Genomic DNA, 24851 nt, shown 5'->3' with positions numbered 1-24851 from the left:
GTTGTTGATTTCGTATATCTTGAATTCTCAGAAATATCACAGCCGATCTAAATGTATGAATTTCTAACCAAAATCGTGGACACCCCTTATTTCGCTGCTCGTGGGTGTTCACGGTTAGTAGTCATTCGATGCAACCATAACGGTTCCAACAAATTTAGGCCCTCTTTGGATCGATATTGCCAGAAATTCAACCCTTACGAAATTATTTTCCGCTAGTCGCCGCTCTGAGCTTTTCTTTAGCGTTTAATAAATCACAAATCCTTTACCCTTTTACAAAACAAAATAAAAATAAAAATCATCCTACCCATTCTTTGAATGAGTCTGAGAATAGAGATAAATGATAGAAAAGAGAAAGACCTTTGAAATCAAGAATTTGTTAGTTGATTCAAATAAGAAAATAATGTTTCCAAAGAAAGAAAAAAAAAATAAATAAATAAAGAGTCATAACTCCAAAAATAGAATCAAAGGAGTCAAAAGCCAAAGAAAAAGAAAAAAATGGCTAAACATGGAAACAAAGTGTAGAAGCAAAGTAAGAACAAAGTTTTCTCTAGTTACATAAGATGAAGACTCTATTATCTCAGACTGGTTCTTTTTGAATATCCATTTTCTTCATTCTTAAACAATCACCTAATCCCCACAACACCTAATAAAGGCTTCTTGCTCAATTAGGAATAGATTAGTGTGATAGTAAGTGGCAGATGTGTTTGATAGACTTCGACTTCCTTGTGTGTCATTGAGATTGTAAGGTAAAGTGTGCCCACTGCACATTGGAGTAGAAAAACTTGAGCGGAAAAATCAGAGTGTTTTTGTCTTGACATTTATGTGAGGACGCTACTCCAAACATATTGCATTGATAACGAGAGTAGATAACCTTGATATATAAGGATGAAAATAGTTTTAGTTTTACTTACATTTGAGTTTCACCACTTATTCGTAAGTAAAACTATCGTTCTACATTTTATCACCATCACAAAGAGATAAGGTGAGAGAGGGTCTCCTTGCCTGAGTCCTCACTTACCTTAAACATTTACAAGAATTGAGTAAAAGGTGGTAGGGTAGCATAATTTTATCCATCAAATCATATGAGGATGGACAAATTTTTTGATGAGCAATGGTTCTATCACCTCCCAGCTGACTGTGTCATCGGCCTTGCTTATGTCTACCTTCAAAGTGCATCTAGGAGACATACCCCTTCTTGTATACTTGCGCAAAAGCTCGTGTGAGATAAGTAAGTTGTCATGAATATCTCTTCTTGGAACAAAAGCCAATTGGTTCGGACTAATCAAATTGGATAAGAGAAGTCTTAGTCTGTTTGAGCTAAGTTTGGCAAAACACTTATATGTAGTGTTGCAGCAGGCAATTGGTCTGTAGTCTGTAACCTTTGATGAGTTCGGGACTTTAGGGACCAAGCATATGAAAGTAGAGTTGAGACCTCTAGTCATTGCATTGGTTACAAAAGCATACTTAATAGCTTAAACAAAGTCAGAGCCAACTGATCAGCTCCCAAATGAGCATTTTATTACCCTTATATTATTACATTACAGCCCTTCTTAAGCATAATGAAAAGACAACTTATATCTTTTATTGCCTTTTTTCGGTTACAGAGCAACAACTTATCATAAAAGCTACATCTTAGCACCAAAAGGAGCCTTATTTATGCTTATTATGAAGACTTGAAGCTACTATGAAAAAGTGCTAAAAAAGTCAAAGTTAAAGTCAAAGGTCAAAGGTCAAGGACTCAAAACCAGAGAACTGAAAGTCATGTCCTTAACTCAGAAGACTAAAAATGGATAGCCTTGATATAAAAGAAGGCTTGCTCTAAACCTAGCTTGATCAAGAAGAAATGAAAAAGCAAAAGGAAAAACAAAAAGGAAAAGCATAAAACAATCATGGTGAGGTGTCTTGATTGTATAGGGATAGGGTAAATCAGACTTTTGTAAAAGTAGGGGTATAAGAACCAAAACGTAGGAGAAGAGAAAACACCTAGACTTATTCTAGTGTTTTTTTGTTTTGTTTTTTTTTTTAGAAATTAAGCTGAGGTTAGGCAGACCTCCATTTGTATTGATTTAACCCTTTCTTACATACCTTTGTCCACTCACATCATCATTTACAATACTCTGCAATACATGATCTAGTGGAGGGACAAATTGAATTGAAAGATTACAACTACCCTGACTTAGAGATGCTAGGTAATCTGCCACTCTGCTTACTTCTCTATACACATGGGAGAAAGAAACAAAGAGAAACTTTTCCTTTTTCTTTTCAATGGCTTCCAGAATATCCCAACAATACCAAGGTGGCTTCTCCAGCTTATTGATAGCCTTCACTGCCCTCAAAGAATCAGTTTCCACCTATACTTCCTTATATCCCTTTGACAGGCATCTCTATAGACATACATCAATGGCTTTTAATTTTTGAAAGAGCACTAAGTGCATTCCTCCGATTCTACTAAAACAAGCTAGAACACTGCCATCTTGATTCCTTATCAGACCACCATGCCCTGTCCCATTGATACTCAATGCACCGTCAGCATTTGCCTTCACACGATTTCCAAGTGGAGGAGTCCAGAAACAGTCCGTATATCTTGGAGACTTCAGTTGAATATCTATATTCAACCGATAAAACAAATTCCTAGCAGTGATGGATTCTTTAATTTCCGGTTTCAGAACTTGCAGGTAATTTCTTAACTTACTTACCAGTTTTTCAGATATCGTCCGAGCTGATTTAAAACTTTGCCTGAATCTGTGAGAGTTTCTTTCCTTCCATATACTATCTACAGTTGCACAAAAGAAGACTTTGTAGATTTAACCCACCTCCTCATTCTTGCAGAGTCTTTGGATCGAAGACCATTCTCAGTTGGTTGTTCTATTATCCATAACTATGCCCAACAGTTGCTTGACTCTGGTAATAATCTCCCTCGAATAAGAGCACTCAAAGAACAGATGTTCAGAGGACTTTCTACTATTACTACAAAGACACCAAGTTGAAGAGGAAATGATTTTTCTTTGTACCAACCTGTCTTGAGTAGGAATGCTGTTTGAGAACAGTTGCCAGGTAGTAAATGAGTGTCTTGGCAGCACCCATCTTCCCCACACCAGTTTATGCCATCCTTTTGTTTCTCTCCTCTGAGTTAGAGCATCATAGGCACTGTGAGATGTGAAAAGTCCACTATGATGTGGAGTCCATACAATCTTATCAGCTTGCAGTTGCTAATTAATCTCCACTTTCCTAATAGTTTCTTTCAGTAACAATGACTGCAAACCATTAACTTCTCCATTCCACCTCCCATTTTCAATGATTGCACTCAATTTTATATCACCAGGGAAATTCCTTCTGCTTTAGCTTCTTCATCTTCTATCAATGGTGATCGCTCACACCATATGTCATGCCACAATAAGATGTCCTTCCCATTTGCAATGGTGTATTTTATGAATTTTTTGGCCACTGCTTTTGTCTTAAGAATACTACGCCATGTCCACGAGCAATCTTGTGGCACCTTCATAGTCCAAAAGTGACTTGACTTGATGTGTTGCTTCCACATCCAATTAATCCATATTTTATCTTCTTTTGTCACCAATTTAAAGATCAAACCACAATATGCACCAATATTCCATCTATGCAAGTTCATAAATCCAAGCCCACCTTCTTTTTTTGGCTGACAAACCATTCTCCAACTTGCTTGGTGATAGCCTTTCTGGTTAGAGCTTCCAAACCATAAGAACTTGGCATAGATCCTTTCAACTTGCTCTAGTACCGTCTTGGGTAAAATGAAGGTTCTAGCCCAAAAGGTATGAAAAGATAACAGCACTGATTGGATTAGTTGTACTATTCCTGAATGAGAAAGAAGTCTCGATTTCCAGTTTGTAATCTTGCTTGTTACCTTCTCCACAAGAGGCTGACATTCCCTTATGCCTAACCGAGCCGAGATGAGTGGTAAACCAAGATATCTCACTGGTGGTTTAACCAACTCCACCCCTAGTATAGAGGCCAATGATATAGAGTCTTGCTCATTTAGACCTCCAGCTAAGAGAGTTGTCTTGTACTTGTTGATCTGTAAGCCTGTAGCTTTTCCAAACATGTCAAGAGATTCCTTGATTGCTTGGACAGAGGAAGACTCCCCTTTACAGAACATGGGATCGTCATCCGCAAATGTCAAATGGGATAACTTCACCTGCTTGCATTTTGAATGATATTGAATGGATTTATCATCAATATTTTTCTTGAGAATACAACTGAGAATCTCCATGACAAGCACAAAGATATATGGAGATAAAGGATCTCCTTGACGAACTCCTCTTCCTCCAGAAAAAAATCCTTCAGGTGAGCCATTTATCAATACAAAGTAGGAAAGAGTTGAGATACACATTTTAATCCATTTGCATATGTTAAGCGGGAATCTGAAAATCTTCATTATGGACTTGATAGCCTCCCAACTAACCATATCATATGCCTTCCTGATGTCCACCTTGATGGTACATCTCGGAGTACCATTCTTCTTTTCATAACCTCTGAGTAGCTCATGTGAAAGGAGAATGTTATCTTAGATTGATCTTCCAAGGATGAAAGCAGATCGATTAGTCTGCACTAGGTCATTGATAACAAGCTTTAGCTTATTTGAAATGATTTTAGAAAGGCATTTGTATGTAGTGTTACACAGTGCTATAGGCCAAAAATAATCAACCTTTGAAGGATTGCTGACTTTTGGTATGAGACATAGAAAAGTGGCATTAACACCTCTAGGAAATCTACAATAAGCAAAAGCATTTAAGATATCAGCAGTGACGTCATGACCAACAATAGACCAGCATCTCTTGAAGAAATATGGAATGAAGCCATCTGGTCCCGGTGTTTTGTTGTCCTTCAACTCAAAGATAGTTGTTCTGATTTCCTCTACTATGACTTCTGTATCAAGACTAAGTTTCATCTTATCAGATACTGTGTCTCTGACCTGCAATTTATTAAAGAACTCCTCTTCATATATCTCACCCGTATCTGCTCCAAGCAAATCATTGTAATAATCCATGATAGACTTGATAACTTCAGCCTGGCCAGTGAGAGTTTCACCTTGTAAATCCTTCAGTGCCCAGATACATTTTCTCGCTTTCTTTTTTCTAGAGATTTGAAGAAAAAGGCAGTACACTTATCTCCTTCAAGCATCCAATCACTATCTTGTGTACCCTTGATCTCAGAAAACTCAATTCTTGCTAGTTCATTATACCTTTGCAAAGCCTCTTTCTCTTTCTGTCCTAGATATGGATCCATCGAAGCATTTTGGATTTGCTTCTGGATGTCATACAAACTTTCTCTTGCTTGCGTTACCCTTCCATGAATATCTGAGAATTTACTACTTGCCCCTGGCTTAACTCTCTCTTTGAGCATTTTCAGTTTTTGCATCAATACATACATAAGGTTAGAGAGGATCTCAACCTTCCGAACATCATGCAAAATATTTTGGAATTCCTCTTGTTCTACCCAGTAATTCTTAAATCGAAAAGGTGCTGCCTTGCTACTGAAATCATTCATTCCAGAGGAGTAAAATTGGTGAATGATCAGATACTCCTTAAGGTAAAAATTCAACCTTAGAATTTGAGAAATCACCATTCCACTGACTATTAACTAAGCATCTGTCATCTGGACACCAACAAGCACTGGTCGCTTCTCCCTTGCATCGGCGTATCTCTCGCTCAAGAAAATTCGAGGAAAAGTAAAATGGTTCAAGCTTGTTTGGGGTAAGTTATCGGTGCCCAAACACTCTTTTACTGTATGGCAGCTCTTCTCTGGATCCTTGCCTACCCAAAATTGACTTATGTTTAAGAAAGTCATAAATGTATCCAGCTGTTGTCTATGCACTGGTCACGCGGAATGTTCTTCGCATCTTTTTTTTTACTGTGCGTACTCAACGCAAGTTTGGGCGAGGATAAAGCTAGCTATGGGCTTGTCTGGGCAGGTGCAGCGATCACATGAAGAGTGGTACTTCTTAATGAGACTATGCAGAGCGAACTCAATGCAAAATGAAATTTTGCGGGCATTCACTTATGCAACAGTCCATGCGATATGGAATGAGCGGAACTGGGGTCTAAAGAAAGGCAGGAAAAAACTACCGAGTATCTTGAGTATGCAAATTCTGAATGATATGAAAGTGTATCTTGGAAAAACACTGCAGTCTATTAAGGAGAGTCATGCGATGCGGGTGTTGCTGCAAAGACTAGGTATAGAAGGAAACTACAAGCCAGTTGAGGAACAGTGGGTGTGCTGGTCAAAGCCGAATGATTAGGTACCGGTGTTGAATACTGATGGTTCGCTGAAACTCAGCAAGGTAGGGTATGGTAGGCTAATGAGAAACTCAGATGGCAGGGTCCTCTTTGGGTTTACTGGATCGTCAAAATCTCCCTCAATGCTTCGTCAGGAACTACTAGGAGTCATGAAAGGCCTACAAGGAGCTGCCCAGCTGGGCGTAAAGAGACTGCATGTACAATCTGACTCCATGAGGGTTGTACGTATTCTGAACTTGAAGGAGGAGCCACCTTGGACGGAGAGGAATAGCATAGCACAGATAAAGCGCATTATTGTTGAGTTTGAATTGGTGGACTTTGAACATGTTTACAGAGAAGGGAACCAGGCTGCAGATTATTTATCTAAGCTTAGTGATTCTATAGATGATAGTGTTTTGTATTTCATTCCCCCTTTAGACCAAAGACTGCATGTTTTGGTCAAAGAGGATGAAGAGGGTAAGTTGTACTTGAGATCATGATCAAATAAAGGTTGGGGAAACCTTAACCCCTAGCTTTTTCCAAAAAAAAAAAAAAAACTAAGCATCTGTCGATCTTGGACATGATTCTACCTTTCCCTTCCACTTTATTGTTCCATGTGTGAAAGAATCCATTATAGCTCAGATTTGATAATCCTGATTTTTGTAGGCAATCCACAAATTCCTCTGCTTCATTGGGATGTATAGGCCTTCCACCCACTCTCTCAACAGCTTTTGTTATGTTATTAAAATCCCCTACTACACACCAAGGTATGTTAACAAAATTATGAATAGTGACAATGTCTTGCCAAAGCTTTAATCTGAGAGACTTCACATTTCTAGCATATACCACTGTTAAGAGGAACTCTTCATTAGTAGGCTTGAACCTAACTTTGCAATGAATAAAATGGTCAGTTTCTTGTATCTTATTGATGTCGATCTTATATGAATCCCAACAAACCCAAATACGCCCTGTAGAATCCTTACTATAATTATTTGTGTGCTCCCAAGATGGACAACAAATGTTTCTAATAAAGTCATACTTATTCAGCCTCACTTTAGTTTCTAGTAAACAAAAAACACTAAGTTTCTTTTCCACTCTAAACTTGTTTATTTCCCTTGCTTTTTCTACCCCATTTACTCCTCTAACATTCCAAAAGCATATGGGTGTACTCATCGATGTCCTTTAGTTTTGGAGACTCTAGGTCTGCTCCTCCCCTTCTTGCCGCTGCTTTTACTTTTTGCTGCTGATGCTTTTTGTTTGATGTTGTAAATATTATTTCCCTCTCCAAATTGTTTACCCAATCTTGTGACAATTCTTGTTGTTCTCACAGGTTCTGGGGTACTAGGGACATTGACATCGGCTTCTACCTCCTTGATACGATCATGAAATTATTCAGTTTCCTTGTCTGAGCATTCATCCACTGAATTCTCATCTACTTCTTCTCTATCTGTTAATAAATGAAAACTCATTTCCATATTATACCTCATAATGCCTTTTTCATCAATTCTAGAGTTCAGAGGCTCATACAGCAACTGCTCATGAGGAGCAATTGCATGCATATTCTCCTCATCATTTCCATTCTCTTGTTCATCCATATTCACATATGCTTCTGTTTCACCTACACCACTAGCACTAGGATTTCCCTCAACTGCCCTTGGGTTGTCGCAAACAAGTATCTCATTTACTGGTACCTGTTTCTGCCTAATTTCTGATCTCATCTCTGCTGTGGGTGGAACATTTATAGGCCTCCAAACAGTTCCTCTATTCCTTCTTTTTAATCTTCTTTTTTGGCTCTTAGAAAGTCAAATACCTTCCCCTTGTGTTTCATGTACCATCGGTTCCTTTCCTCTGTCATTACGCTGAACTATTCCTACTGGATCCTCTTGCGTCACTGTGTCTTGTGCCATACTCTTACTACCTTGTCTGCACTCTGCCACTAAATGCCCAACAATGTTGCACTGGTTACAAAATTTTGGAATTATACCATACTGAATTTTTTGCCAAAACTCAATGCCCAGTTCTGGCACTTCAACAAATATGTGGTATGGTAGAGGCTTTGATAGATCAATATCTACCAACACACTCGCATAATAACCATTAGTTCTTTCTAGAGAATTCATATCCACTCGAATTGGACTCTCAAGCCTTCTTCCCATACTCATAAGAGTATCTACCTCCCTGTACTCGAAAGGTAAACCTGGAAATTTAACCCATACAAAGCCAGTTGTTTGTCTATGAGTTTCTATGTTAAAATTTAGAGTCCACTTAGTAAATCTTGCCAGCTGACCTTGCACATACCAAGGACCACCAAAATACATCTTGTTGAAATTTTCCTCATTAGTGAATCAGGAAATGATGAACCCTTGACCTAAAGGTGAAATCTTTACTGTTCCTGCAAGACCCCAATCAATGCTGGCTACCGTTCTTATTGTGTCAATGTTCATTATATTGGTATCCATTCTTGCAATCAGGGCAAACTTACAAGCTTCAATACCTCTTTCCAACGCTGCAAGAGGAATTTTGATGGCAGGTTTGTCTTCCTTTCTCGTAGGAATAGGAAGAGAAGAAACAACAACAGTTTGTTTCATCCTTCCTCTTGTTTTGCTGGCATAAGTCTCTTTGATTGTATTTTCAGCACTACTATTTCTACACTCCCCTTGCCTGGATGTTTCTGCTTCATTGCGATTAGGGAAGGTGACATGGTGTCTATCCGTTCCAAACCCCAAGGGGACAGAACCCATGAAGACTGTTGTGAATAAAAAGAGCAATCTAAAACTAGACGGACAGAAATCAAAAGAAAATAGGAGTGAACAATGTTGACTTCAAGTTTCAACTCCCTCTTTAGAACTCGCACTTTTGTTAGTGATGGCCTGTTGAGGCCGCCGGTATGTTTGAGATGAAACCCGATCCTAAACTTAAAAATTTAATTGAATCTTTCACTAAAAAGGTAGAGGCTATTTTTGTTCAACAAAAGCCTATCCCCGTCATGAATGTCAACTCTAATCCATGTAATTTCTGTTTGAGTCCAGAGCATCTTAACTCCTATTGTCCTCTTGCCTATGAACAACAAACATCTCAACAAGATAATGTTTGCTCAATTAATAGTTATCCTATTCTTAACGCCCCTTGGAGACAACATCCCAACTTCAGCTAGAGAAATAATCAACAAGTAACACCTCCAGGGTATAATAATCAAAATGTTAGGCCAGCAAACAATTACAATCCACCCATTAATTATAACAACCAAGCTCCACCACATCAAGGACAAGGTTAGGGTAATTATAATAATTATTACAATCAAGCTCCACCACGACAAGTACAAGGTCAGGGTAATTATAATAATTATAACAATAATAATTATAATGATAACAGAGGTATCGTTCTGGTAAATAATAACTATCAAAATCCATCCATTAATAATTAACGTGACATAGTTCCTGTCACACAACCTCTAACAAACATTCCTCCACAACCAGATCATTTCGACGCCTTTATGCAAACCCAACAACAGATTTTACAAGCTATCCAACTTTCCTTACAGCAGATAGCACAAGAGAAGGTACAAACAAAAGGTGTGTTTCCAGGTCAAGCAATACCTAATCCTAAAACAACAAACACAGCCTTTGAGGTAAACGGTAATACTAGTACAGACAATGAAAACATAGGTAATCTAAATGCCATCACCACTCTCCGTTCTGGCAGAGTGGTTGATAACAACATAACTATGCCTATAGTTGCCCCACCAGCGGTCCCTATACCAGATATTATACTAGATACCGACATAGAAACTGAAGATCCTACCCCTGTAGAGGTACCAGTTAAACCACAACCTAAGAAAAAGAAAACCAAGGCTAGACATCTAGTTGATCCATATCGTTAAATATAGAGAGAAACCACCGTTTCCCCAGAGATTAGCTATGTTGAACAAGGATACAAATTACGATGAGATTAGAGAAGTTTTCAAAAATCTAACAATAAACCTTCTTTTTCTTGAAGCGATTAAAAAGTTACCTCACCACACTAAGTTTCTTAAAGAGTTGTGCACTACTAGACGTAAGACAAATATTCCTAAAGACGCCTTTCTAACTGAACAACTTCCAACTTTACCAGAACATAATGGAATCGTTAAGTACAAGGACCCTGGTCGTCCTACTGTATAATGCACCTTAGAAGATTCCCACATGACCACCGCTTTATTAGACCGTGGGGCGAGTGTGAACTTACTCCCGTATTATCTATACAAACAAATAGGTCTATAGGAGATGCAACCTACTAAAATGACGTTGTAATTAGCGGATCGGTCTATTAAGTATCCTAAGGGGGTGGTTGAAAACGTGCTTGTTAAGGTTCAAGATTTCTACTATCCTGCTGATTTTGTTATCCTCGATATAGAAGTCGCTAACGACTTTGTTCTGATCATTTTAGGGAGTCCTTTCTTGGTTATTGCCAACACACTCATAAACTGCCATGATGGTTCCATGTCCTTGTCTTTTGGTCATCTTTCTGTTGAGGTAAATGTTTTTAAAATGATTAAATAGTTACCAGATCCATCTGTAGATGGGGAGGTTAGCATGATCGAGAGCTTAGCTCAAGATTATTTTAACAACACATTTCTAGAAAACCATATGCATAAATTCCTTTCTTTTTGAAGTTCAGATTTCGTCGACGACTCCAACTTAGAGGAAGTCAACACCATCTTCAAGTCTACACCTATCGTAGACCCTTCTGTTGCTCCATCTACTGAGTTTGAAGACCTGATGCCTAAGCAAGTCTTCATTACTCAAGATGAGGACCCTCCAGACGCATTTATCGGCATTCCCACCACCCCGGTGCTTAAACCTCTTCCTTCTGAGTTAAAGTATATTCAACTTGATCCGGATGGTAGTCACCCAATAATAATATCTTCTATATTATCTAAGGATGAAGAAGCACATTTGATTAGGGTGATTAGGGAACATCGTTCTGCGATTGGTTAGTCTCTAGCCGACATTAAGGGAATTAACCCTAATGTTTGCACTCATCGTATCCATTTGGAAGATAACGCAAAGACTTCTCGTGAACCTCAAAGTCGCTTGAACCTTGCCATGAAAGAGGTGGTCAGGGAAGAAGTCTTACGGTTACTCGATGCTGGCATCATATACCCAATCTCTTATAGCGAATGGGTAAGTCCCATTCATGTGGTTCCTAAGAAATCAGGGATTACCATGGTACGTAATGCCAAGGGTGAATATGTTGCAACACATGGTCCTATGAAATGGAGAATCTGTATCGATTACAGACGTTTAAATGCCATGACAAGAAAGGATCATTATCCTTTGCCCTTTATAGATCAAATGCTAGAACGTCTAGCGGGTCATGCTTTTTATTGTTTTTTGGATGGCTACTCTGGCTATTTTCAAATTGTTATTGATATTGATGATCAAGAAAAGACTACCTTCACATGTCTTTTTGGAACATACGCCTATAAACGAATGCCTTTTGGCCTTTGTAATGCTCCTAGTACATTCCAGCGGTGTATGCTTCATATATTTAGTGACATGGTAGAACGCTTCATAGAAGTATTCATGGATGATTTTTCTATATATGGAGACTCTTTCACTGACTGCCTGTCTAACCTGTCTAAGGTTTTGACACGTTGTGAAGAGAAGAGTCTGGTTTTGAATTGGGAAAAATGTCATTTCATGGTGAAAAGGGAATAGTGATAGGTCACATTGTATCTAGTGATGGAATCGAAGTAGATAAGGCCAAACTAGATAAGATAGTGACTCTACCTATACCATAGACTGTTTGTGATATTAGAGCCTTTCTAGGCCATGCAGGTTTTTATATGCGCTTTATCAAAGATTTTTCAAAAATAGCTTGGCCTTTAACTAATCTGCTTTTAAAAGATGCCATCTTTGATTTTAATTTTATCTGTAAATAGGCTTTTGAAACTTTAAAAGCCCCCTTAACCTCTGCACCCATTATACAGCCTCCCGATTGGTCTAAACCTTTCGAACTCATGTGTGATGCTAGTGATTATGTAGTTGGTGCTGTCTTGGGACAAAAACTAGATAATAAATCCACTGTTATTTGTTATGCTAGTAAAACTCTAAACGATCCTCAAAGGAATTATACAACTACTGAAAAAGAATTCTTAGTCATCGCGTTTACGCTTTAGATAAGTTTAAATGGTTATTTGGTTGGGTCTAAGACTCTAGTTTACACGGACCATGCAGCCTTTAGGTACCTTCTCGCAAAGAAGGATGCTAAGCAGAGATTAATCTAATAGATTCTTCTCCTGCAAGAGTTCACATTAGAAATAAAGGACAAAGTTGTCGACCATTTATCTAGACTTACAAATGATGATGATAGTGATTCTGAGTCCATTCCTGACTCTTTTCCTAATGAGCATATGTATGCTATTTGTTCTGCGCCATGGTATGCTGACATTGTGAATTATTTAGCGTCTGATACTATTCCTGAAGATTGGTCAAGAAATGAACGTAAGAAGTTCTTGGCCAGAGTTAAGCTATACTACTAGGATGAGCCCTACCTTTTTAAGTATTGTGCGGATCAGATTATTCGTTGTTGTATTCCCTAGTGGGAATACAATGAGGTTCTCTCATTCTGCCATGACAAAGAGTGTGGTGGCCATTTTAGTGGTATGAAAACTGCTGCTAAATTCTCCAATATGGGTTTTATTGGCCTACTCTTTTTAAAGATGCCCAAATACATTGTACGACGTGTGTTCGTTGCCAACAACTTTGGCGAATCACAAAGCGTAATATGATGCCATTAAATCCAATCATGGTGGTAGAAGTTTTTGACGTATGGGGCATTAATTTCATGGGTCCTTTTCCTATTTCCCATGGCTTTATATATTTCTAGTTGTCGTGGACTACGTGTCTAAATAGATAGAGGCCATAGCTTGCCGTAGCAATGACCATAAGGCAGTTGTCTTTTTTGTTAAGGAGTATATTTTCTATCAATTTGGCATTCATAAAGCCATCATTAGTGATGGTGGAACACACTTTTGCAACAGAGTTGTTGCATCTTTAGTAAAAAAGTATGGAGTTACACATAAGGTAGCAACTCCATATCATCCACAAACTAGCGGACAAGTAGAAGTTTCTAATAGGGAAATCAAAATGATTTTAGAAACAACAGTAAATCCTGATAGGAAGGACTGGTCGAAGCGTCTATCTGATGCCTTATGGGCATATAGGACTGTTTTCAAAACTCCTATAGGTATGTCTCCCATTAGACTTGTATTTGGGAAACCTTGTCATTTGCCCGTTGAATTGGAGCACCACGCTATATGGGCTATAAAAAGCCTTAACTTCAATTTTGATGAGGTGGGTGTCAAGCGCAAGTTGTAATTGAATGAGCTTGAAGAAATCCATAGCGATTCTTATGATCTCGCGAAGGATTATAAAGCTAACATGAAACGTGTTCATGATAAACAAATCTTGCGCAAAGAGTTTGTGATATGTCAAAAGGTCTTGCTTTACAACTCCCGTCTACATATTTTTCCAGGGAAATTAAAAACCCGTTGGTTTGGTCCTTTTCTGGTTACTGAAGTCACCCCTTACGGGGCAATCACCTTGGTAAATCCTAAGGACAACAGTACCTTTCAAGTCAATGGCCAACGGTTAAAACATTTTCACGAGCTAATGTCCACTGATATGGAGGAAGTCCTTTTATAGGACCCTGTCTATGAGGACTGACCTTTGTTGCTTGGTGTACTTCCTTTCACATCCGTATATTGGTAAGTGCACCATTCAGGTAACCGGGCCCTCCCTATGGAGTGTGTGGCTATAAGTACTAGATTCTATGTCCACGTTTAACATAATTTATGTTTTCTACTCTTGTATGTTTTCTCGGTTTTTGAGTCATGTCCCTCTATAGTGTGAATTATGTTTTTATTGTTTTTCATATTTTTTATATTAAATCTTATTCATAAAAAGTAAAAAAATCAAAACCATAAAAATAGTAATCTAGGAAGTCTGGGGAATCTGGGGAATCTGACTTTAAAATACCCACGTTATAACAAATTTTCAAACTTCGTTGCCAAAAATTTGTTTGGGGGTGGGGTGTTGGTTTTTCCGTTCTTGATTGTTCAACTTTTCATTTTTGTTATTTATGTCGTTTAATTATAATTTGATTCGGGTTGACATTACCTATGAATTTAGTTTTCATTCGTACGCATAACTTACGTCATTCACGCATTTCAAAGCGTTTACCACCTTTCTATATGTCATCCACGGTTAGATTAGAATTTGGTATGGATCATTGGATCAGAAATTCTCTCCTGATCGTTTTCATATCTCATTCGCAAAAATCGGACCAGTAATGAGTCGAGAATTCCAATTTTAATTTGTGCATGCATGAGGACAAAATGGGCATTTCTGAATTTGATTGGGCTTGGGCCCAAGTCAACAGTACGAACCAAGAACGCATCGCGTTCTTCTTCTTCCTCTTTCCAATTCCTCCATTACCAAATTTTAAACCCTAACCAAAATAAAAAATAAAAAAACCTAAACAACATCAAGCCAAAACATCTCCACCACCACTCCAACCTTTTGCACCACCGAAAATAAATAAAAAAATCACCAAACTATAAAAAATTTCAAACCACCACCACGCCACCTCCCAAATATTTAGTGAGTTTTCTCAAACTCGTCTCCACCACCTTATTTAAACCCACACATCGTTCCAAAACTTCAATGGCTCTAAGACGAAGAATTTTGCCAGAACAAGCTTTTACTACTGCCCGCTTTACGCCATTTTTTCGTGACGAGATGATTGGGAGGAATTGGAATAGGTTGTGGTACTCGACAGATGATTTCTACCACTCCAATTTGGTCAAACAATTCTATAAGAAGAGAGAGTTGGAGGGTCAGAAAATTTTCATGAAGATGGCTGGGTGATAAACGTAAAATAAATAGTTTTACTCACGAATAAATTACGAAACTCAAACGCAAGTAAAACTAAAACTAAACTTTACCAGATTGTTTTATCAAAGATTTCTACTATCAATACTATTGAAATAGAGTTGGAATAGAAGATTCGTTCCACTCCTAGTTCCTTAGTATTAGCGGTTTCAAAGATTTCCTAGCCAAAGTCAATGAGAGTTTAACGAAGTTAATACTACGATGCAAATTATACTAACAAGATATGAATTTATGCGACTACGGAATACTAAATTGATACAAGATAAAAAATTAGGGGGGATTGATTCCACCTTAACTCGACTTAATTTACTAATGAAGAATCGTCGTAATCCGAATTGAAATGCTTTCGCATAACAATTGGTTCTTCCTAATCCCTATTTGTTCATGGTAATCTCTACCAACTAACATCTAGCATGTGAAACAATCAAACCCATTCTCATGGTGAACTAATTGTTTTCTAGAATGGAATGGAAATTACGACTATTCTACGCTTAACAAAAATCAAGCTTCATCAAGGCTTCTTCAACCCCCTCTAATGGAGCTTTATAAAGGCTATTTTATCATTTCCAATTGAATTTGAACAATACATAATATAAAGATTCTAAATTTACTAATTTGATCTAATCAATCATTCAAATCTAAATTAACAACTAAGAAATGATTAACAATAAAAATCGAAATTAGATCTAAGTAATTTTAATCAACCAAAACTGAAATTGTGAATCACTAACTACTTTTATTAATCTAATGAAGAATAAAACAATGATTCAATAACTAAATTCATAATCTACTTTGTTCTAATCACTAATTACTTGAACATTAAATTAGATCTAAAACAAGATATGAAAAACTAATTAATTGAATGAAAACTTGATCTAGAACTATGCTCTAATGGCTACTTGCTACCTAAACTAAGGATTCCTTAAGAGTTAAGTCTTGTGTCTTGAAATGGAGGAGACAAGATCCAGATTTTTGTGAATGGGCTGAGGAGCTATGTTTTGGGCCGGAAAATCGAGCCCAAAGCCCAATTTCTTCAGTCCACAGACCCCATTTCCAACCGGATTTGACTTCATCAGACTTTTCGTCCACTTTTGCTCTTCTGATTGGGTTAAGTCTTAGACCATTGGAAAGCTCTTTCCAAGCTGGTCGTTTTGACATAAGGTAGGCTCAATTCCGAGGTCTGAGTCCAAAGATATGGTCTTAGGAAGTTCTGTTGACTTTTGTGTGTTGTTTCTGCCTGCGTTGACTTTGACTTTTCAGCTTTGACTGGGCTTTATAAAGGCTTTTTCTCTTTGAATCTTGGCCCTTGAACACAGAACTTCTTAGCAACCAACCCTTGCTCTTTTATCTCGCCAAAGTGACACATTTCTGCACATAATTGACTTTAATGCCTGGAATACATAAAAGCACGTAATCAGCATTAACTCTTATTTATTACTCGCATAATTGGTCTAAACGCATTATTGTTAAAGTGTTAAAACTACAGTTTTGAGCTCTTATCACTGGGACTAGGAGAGAATTATCGAGAGAGAAGTTGGCTGAGATTTTAGGCATTACGCCTGAACGCCACCTCGAAGCCACCTTGCAGGAATCCCAGTATACTGGAGTTCCTGCATTGATGAAAGACACTGTCATGGTGGGTTAATACAATCCTAATTCTCATTGTGCTCAACAGTCATCTCTGCAAACCAACCAACTTGTTGTAGCTCAGTGGATTGATAAGAACGTCATTAGGAAGGAGAAAGTGAGCGACATCGGTTTGATATGTCTCCACGTTCTCTGGATATTGCAAGAGAAGAGGTATGAATTTTGTATCCTCGAGTTTTTGATAAATATGATTAGAGGAGTTGGGAAGAGTATTGCACCATTTCCTGCTTTAATTACGAAGATAATGTTGTCTTGGGGGGGGGGGGGGACCAAGAACTGGAAGGACTATGTTGAAATTGCATTCAAATGAAATTATTTGTACGGATTATATCCAAAAGACTTGGAAGTTGCCAGAGGATAGGGTGGTTGATTCGGATGAGGAAATGGAGGATATGACATGTTTGGATGAAGATACCTTGGAGAGGTGTACTTCTAATTTAGAATGCATGTTAGTGCTGCATACTGGCGTGCGTTGCGTTTATGGTATTTGTGAAGATGTACGAGATAGGCAAATTATAATTTGAAATAAACAAAAGAACCTTCAGACGAGTTTTGAAATGCTCGAAAAGGGTCAGGAGGATCTCTTGTGTAACATGGAGACACTCCTTCAATGTCAGGATGCGCATTATACAGAGATGAAGGCAGAGATGGAAGCACAACGCCTGTTCCGAGTAGAGAATCTACGACGCATGCCACCCTTAGGGGGTTGGGTTTCAGATTAGTCTGAGTGGCATGAGCGTCGTCGCCAAAGGACGGATGGCTCGAGCCTTCTTCATCCCAGGCCCAATCTCCATCTCAGGGTCCATCTTCATCACGTGGCTAGTTGTTTAGAAAAATTTGTTGTTTAGATGTTATTTAGTTATTTTATTGTTTTTATTAGTTTGGATGTTAAGTGGTTGAATTTAGTAGCTAAATTTGAATTCGGTAGTTAATCTTAATTTGAATTTCAATTTTAATTTAGTGTGGTTCTTTCCAAATAATGCGTTGATTTTTGTGTTAATCCCACCTTCCCGAATTGTTTGGAAGTGGTATTATTTCTTCTAGCATGATTTTTATATGATCCACAATATTAAAAGTAGTTTTGCATGCCTATGAGTTAGGCATGCCTATGATTATATGTTGTGGTAGGATGAAATCTCAATGAGTTAGGCAGTTACTATCCTAAATTCAACCTAAAAAATATTAGGTTTGTTTTGGAAGAAAGAATATGCGTTGTTTCCGTTTTCAGATTTGGAAATATTTGTTTCCGGCAATTGCCTTAAAGCTTTTTAGCAACTTGCCAATTCGTTTTCGAAACCCAAACCCTATATAAACTTCCTTCATTCTCCACACAAAACCCACATATCTCACTTTCATCTTTCACCTTTCACTCCAAATTTTTTCTTTTTTTCTTCCTCACTTCAGCACTTAAGCTGCACGGAGCGCGCCACCTACGCTTGCCTACCACTCGAAATTAAATTGAACGCGACCAACGCCCATCCCAGGCAAAAAGTGAGCGCGCCCTGCGCCTAAGGGCCTGTCACTCAATTTAGACCAGAGCGCACCTCGCGCCCATCCCAAGCTAAAAGTGAGCGCGCCCTGCGCCTAAGTGCCTAGAACTCGATCATAGCCTGAGCGCACCCTGCGCCCTACCCAGGCATAGTTTGAGCACCCCCTGCGCTCTGACATTCGTAGGCACAAAAAATTCCAATTTTTTGTGGGTTGTTCCAGGATCGTATACAGCTGTTCTAGAGAGTAGTCTGGTGATGACATCCCCTCGTATCATACCGGAACAGTCTTTTGAAGACTTGTTCCAAAGTGACACCTATGGTGCGTGGTTTCGCGAAGTAATCATACAAGCAGGATGCCAATTTTTAATGGTAAGTTCTGATGAACTTTACTCTCCTACACTTATCTCATTTTTTTATGACCATTGTAAATTCTTTTATCGGATGGATGGAGAACACATGTTCTCCATCAACATTGACGACGAAATAATGGAAATAACCAAGTTCTTGTTGGCTTTTGTTGTTGAGCTTCCTATGCCTACTGAGATTCAAGATCCATGGGGCTACATAGTTGATAATTTCTCTACCTACAACTATGCACTTTTGCATGAGAATTATGGGGCCGGCATTTTCCGTATAAAGGACCAAGGGACATATAACGTAGCCCTTGGTAGCTTGTCCCTTAACATGGGCACGATCATATTCTTTATCATGCTAAACATATTAGGGGAGTGGCGTTTTTCTTCTGCGAATGACGCCACTTGCGACGTTTTCCTTGCTTTATATGACCTTCCCAAGATATTAATGTCTAGTTTAGCATGAGTCTAGAGTATGAGGCATAAGTACCTTCTTATGCCTGTTTTAGTTTGTCGTATTATGCTATGTTTCTTCCCTATCTTTTGTGCCTGTTTCACGGATTGGGTTGGGAGCCACAAATTGTATTATTCGATCTTTCTGTGCTATGACTTGGCTGGGATGACAGGTGCAACCTCATTGGGTTGCCCCCTACACCCCATCGGACCAAGTGGCCCTAAACAGGTTAGCGATTATAGATGATAAATGGCGTGAAGCCTGGCAAATCACCATGGCGTGGCAGGATGCGAAGGAACCTCATTTCTTTGAAGAGGAAGATGAGGATGATGCTTAAACACGGGAGTTAAGGTAAGTTTTTATTTCAGTTAGTGTCTGCTTATGTCCCAAGCAATTTAATTCTTGTTAACCCCATAATGGGTGGAAGTCATATAGAGTTGCGTCTGTTTTTCTTTTTCTATAAAATGGAGGATCTGTATTGATTATAGACGTTTAAATGTCATGACATGAAAGGATCATTTTCCTTTACCCTTTATCGATCAGATGCTGGAATGTCTAGCTGGTCACGCTTATTATTGTTTTTTAGATGGCTACTCTGGCTATTTTCAAATTATTATCGATATTGATGATCAAGAAAAGGCTACCTTCATATGTCCTTTTGGAACATATGCCTATAAACGAATGCCTTTTGCCTTTTGTAATGCTCCTGGTACCTTCCAGCGGTGTATGCTTCATATATTTAGTGATATGGTAGAGTGCTTCATGGAAGTTTTCATGGATGATTTTTCTATCTATGGAGACTCTTTCACTAACTGCCTGTCTAAGGTTTTGACACGGTGTGAAGAGAAGAGCCTGGTTTTAAATTGGGAAAATGTCATTTCTTGGTAAAAAAAGGAATAGTGCTAGGGCATATTGTGTCTAGTGATGGAATCGAAGTAGATAATGCCAAACTAGAAAAGATAGCATCTTTACCTATACCATGAACTGTCCGTGATATTAGAGCCTTTCTAGGGCATGCAGGTTTTTATAGGCGTTTCATCAAAGATTTTCCAAAAATAGCTAGGCCTTTAACTAATTTTCTTTTAAAGGATGCCATTTTTTATTTCAATTTATAACTGTAAACAGGCTTTTGAAACTTTAAATGCCGCCTTAACATCTGCACCGATTATATAGCCTCCCGATTGGTCTAAACCTTTCGAACTCATATGTGATGCTAGTGATTATGCCGTTGGTGATGTGTTAGGACAGAAACTAGATAATTAAGTCCACTGTTATTTATTATGCTAGTAAAACTCTAAATGATGCTCAAAGGAATTATACAACTACGGAAAAATAAATTTTAGCTATCATCTATGCTTTAGATAAGTTTCGTCCTTATTTGGTTGGTACTAAGACTTTAGTTTACACGGACTATGCAGCCCTTAGGTACCTTCTCGCAAAGAAGGATGCTAAACAGAGATTAATCCGATGGATTCTTCTCCTGCAAGAGTTCACCTTAGAAATTAAGGACAAAAGAGAAAATGTAGTTGCTGACCACTTATCTAGACTAACAAATGATGATGATATTGTTTTTGAGTCCATACCTGACTCTTTTCCTGATGAGCATCTTCATGCTATTTTTTTTGCACCATGGTATGCTGACATTGTCAATTATTTAGCTTATGATATTATTCCTGATGTTTGGTCAAGAAATAAACGTAAGAAGTTCTTGGCCAGAGTTAAGTTATACTACTGGGATAAGCCCTACCTTTTAAAGTATTGTGCGGATCAGATTATTCATCGTTGTATTCCACAGTGGGAATATAATGAGGTTCTATCATTCTGCCATGACAAAGAGTGTGGTGGCCATTTTAGTAGTATGACAACAGGTGCTAAAATTCTTCAATGTGGGTTTTATTGGCTTACCCTTTTTAAAGATGCCCAAGTGCATTGCAAGACGTGTGTTCATTGCCAACAACTGGGGCGAATCACAAAACGTAATATGATGCCTCTAAATCCCATCATGGTAGTTGAAATGTTTGATGTATGGGGCATGATAAACGTAAAAAGAATAGTTTACTACGAAATTAACCTTGGAACTCAAAATGCAAGAAAACTAAACTAAATTACAAGTTGCTATCAAAGATTTCTATACTCTCAATTCTATCGAAATAGAGTGGAGTAAAAAGTTCGTTCCACTCTCAGTTCCTTAGTATTGAAGTTTTCTACAATTGACTAGTAATCCAAAGTTTAATGAGAGCAATGGTTGAGGTTTTATACTACGATGTGAATTCGAACGACATGATACGAATAACGAAACGACATATATAAAGATGTGAACTTTACTACTTTTAATTAACCAATACTTCAAATCTAATTAATGACTAAGAATTGAATAACAACAATTGAAATTAGATCTAATAAATTGAAATGACAAAAATTGAGATGACAAAAATTGAGATGACAAGAATAACTATTTTATTTATCTAACTTAAATGAAGAACAATGATTCAAAGGATTAATCTAAAACAATTAATTAAAACTAATTAATTTAACTAATTGAATTCAAATAAAACTAGATCTAGAAGCTATTTTAATGGCTACTTTTTACTCTAACATATCTACCTCCCCTAACTTAAGAGCTAAGTTTTATTTTATACAAAGGAGGAGACCAGATCCACAATTTCGTGCATGGGCTGAGTAGCCATGTTTTGGGCCGGAAAATCGAGCCCAAAACCCAATTTCTTCAGTCCACAGAGCCCGTTTCAGCTGGCTACGACTTCAGTAGACTTTTTGTCCACTTCTGCTCCTCTGATTATGTTAAGTCTTAGACCATTGGAAAGCTCTTTTCGAGCCGGTCGTTTTGACGTAAGGTAGGCCCAAATCCAAGCCCTGAGTCCCAAGATATGGTCTTCGAAAGTTCTGTTGACTTGTGCTCTATTTCTGCCCATGTTGACTTTTCAGCTTTTGACCGGGCTTTATAAAGGCTTTGTCTCCTTGGATCTTGGCCTTTATCTCAGAACTTCTTAGTAGCCAACCCTTGCTCCTTTATCTTGCCAAAGTGGCACATTTCTGCACATAATTGACTTTACTGTCTGAAATAAATAAAACACGTAATCAGCATTAACTCTTATTTATTACTCACAAAATTGGTCTAAAAGTATGATTATTGAGGGGTTAAAACTACAGTTTTGGGCTCTTATCAAACCACCCCCAAACAGCATTTTGCTTATCCTCAAGCAAATATAAGAAATTAGAATAAGTGACCAAAAATGGAGTTCTAACTACTCTCGTTTCGCTGAGTGCGATTGCATTTATCATATGCAACAGTGCCTTAAACCACTAGGAATTCCCTAGTGGACGAGTTATATCCTTGTGAGAGTTTTCCAATGAAGGTACTCACAAACTTCATCTATACTACAACGACTAAGAAATAAAACTATTGTTTCCTTATTCATGCTTTAAATTAACTATACATCTCACTAGAAATGAATACAGAATAATCAAGTTGAAACCTAAGCTAATATATGCATAATAATCAATCATCTATAATAAACATATATACAATGAGTAATACTAAGAAATGCACTAGCAGTGTCCGTTTTGAAACTTCGAAATAAGCGTCCTTAAGTAGGTCCTCACATAAATGTCAAGACAAAACCACTCGATTTTTCCTTTCAAGTTTATTTACTCCAAAGCAGTGTCGTGGGCACACTTTACCTTACAATCTCAATGACACACAAGAAAGACGGAGTCGATCAAACACATCTGCCACTTACTATCACACTAGCCTATTCCTAATTGAGCTAGAGGTCTTTATTAGGTGTTGCGGGGATTAGGAGATGGTTTAAGAAGGAAGAAAATGGATATTCAGAAAGAACAAGTATGAGATAATAGAGTCTTCGTATTATGTAACTAGAGAAGACTTTGTTCTTTACTTTCGTTTCTACACTTTGTTTCCATCCTTAGCCATATTTTTCTTTTTCTTTGGCTTTTGACTCCTTTGATTCTATTTTTTTAAGAGTTTTAACTCTTTATTTTCTTTATTATTATTATTATTATTATTATTATTATTATTATTATTTATTTTTATTTTTTTGGATGGAAACTTCCTTTTCTTATTTGAAGCGACTGACAAATTCTCGATTTCAACGGTCTTTCTCTTTTCTATTCTTCATCTCTATTCTCAGACTTATTCGTATAATGGGTAGGTTGATTTTTTTTATTTTTTATTTTTATTTGTTTTTGTAACAGGTTAAATGATTTGCGGTTTATGAAAGGCTAAGGAAAGGCTCAGAAGGGCGACTAGCAGAAAATAATTTCATAAGGGTTGAATTTCTGGCTATATCGATCCAAAGAGGGCCTAAATTCTCGCTTAGGATATGGTATAATGATCAAGCAAGTGGACGTATGATTTCTCTATCTGGATTTTACTTTTACCTTGTGTCATTTCTCAAATGTTTCGCTCATATAAGGCTTTTAGGCTATATTCTCACAGGATTTGTAGAATAAGTGCTCTAGCCTAGGCTTCAGAAACTTACTGCTAACAATCATAGATACTCATGTAATATATTTATTGATAGATGCAAAGATTATTACCTACATATTAACCTAAGTTTCTAAAAATTATTCTAATGCAAAAGCTACGTGAGACTTCTAGATTATTAAGAGCATAGAGAAAGAAAACAATACCCATATTCCTAAGTATATAGCTTAACTTTTTATTTTTATTTTTTTGAAATTTTTGAAATTTTATTAGAAAATAAGTGCATATTATACATATCTATATCCTAACAGATGCCTTAATTACACGTGTTTCTATGCCCCCCCCCAAACAAGTTGCATGCTTTGTCCTCAAAGTATTTTAAATAAAGAGGGTAGGAAAATACCATTGAAACGCGTGAAATTCTGGGACACTTGCAAAACAAGGTTATAACATACTAATGTAGAAAAGAAAAACTGACGCAACTCTATAGGAGTTCCACCCGTTATGGGGTTAATTAGAATAATTTTCTTGGGACATAAGCAAACACTAACTGAAACTAAAAACTTACCTACACTCCCGCTTGAGCATCATCCTCATTATCTTGAAAGAAATGAGGTTTCTTCGCATCCTGCCATGCCATGATAATTTGTCAGGCTTCACGCCATTTATCATCTATTCCTATTAAGCGCCACTTGGTCGGATGGGGTGTAAGGTGCAACTAGGTGAGGTTGTATCCTCCACCCTTGCCAAGTCATTGCATAGAAAGATCGAATAATATTATTGGTGGGTCGCACAGTATCGACCCCAACCCAATCCGTGAAACGGGTACAAAAAATAGGGAAGAAACATAGCATAATTCGGCAAACTAAAATAGGAATAAGGAGGTACTTATGTTTCATGCTATGGGCTCATGCTAAACTAGACACTAAGGTTCAGGGAAGGTCATAGAACATACGTCCCGTGGCTAAAGCAAGGAAAACGCTGCAAGTGGCTTCCTTCACAGAAGAAAAATGTCATTCCCCTAATATGTTTAGCATGATCGAAAACATAACAATGCCCACGTTCATGGACAGGCAGTGGCGTAGGGCGTAGGTGCGCTCAAGCTATGCCTGGGATGGGCGCAGGGTGCGCGCTGGTGATTTTTGAGTTCCAGGCACTTGGGCACAAGGTGCGCTAACTGTTAGCTTGGGATGGGTGGGGGTTCCGCTACGGATGAAACTGGGAATTCCAGTGTTTTGGGCGCAGGTGGCGCTCA

General features: G+C 37.9%; 1 protein-coding gene across 1 annotated transcript; it reads left to right on the top strand.

The window, feature by feature from the left end:
- The first annotated feature begins 5929 nt into the window (after positions 1 to 5929).
- Positions 5930 to 7637, top strand: LOC147504506 (uncharacterized). Its single transcript, XM_086605247.1, has 3 exons — positions 5930 to 6243; positions 6313 to 6728; positions 7582 to 7637. Exons 1-3 carry the CDS (start codon positions 5930 to 5932, stop codon positions 7635 to 7637), a joined length of 786 nt encoding a protein of 261 aa, XP_086461373.1.
- The last annotated feature ends 17214 nt before the right edge of the window (positions 7638 to 24851 follow it).

Source organism: Coptis chinensis, chromosome 4, assembly GCF_015680905.1.
Source record: "Coptis chinensis isolate HL-2020 chromosome 4, ASM1568090v1, whole genome shotgun sequence".
Classification (NCBI taxonomy): Eukaryota; Viridiplantae; Streptophyta; class Magnoliopsida; order Ranunculales; family Ranunculaceae; genus Coptis; species Coptis chinensis.
The sequence above is the reverse complement of the archived record's forward strand: the minus strand, read 5'-3'. Positions and strand labels throughout refer to the sequence as shown.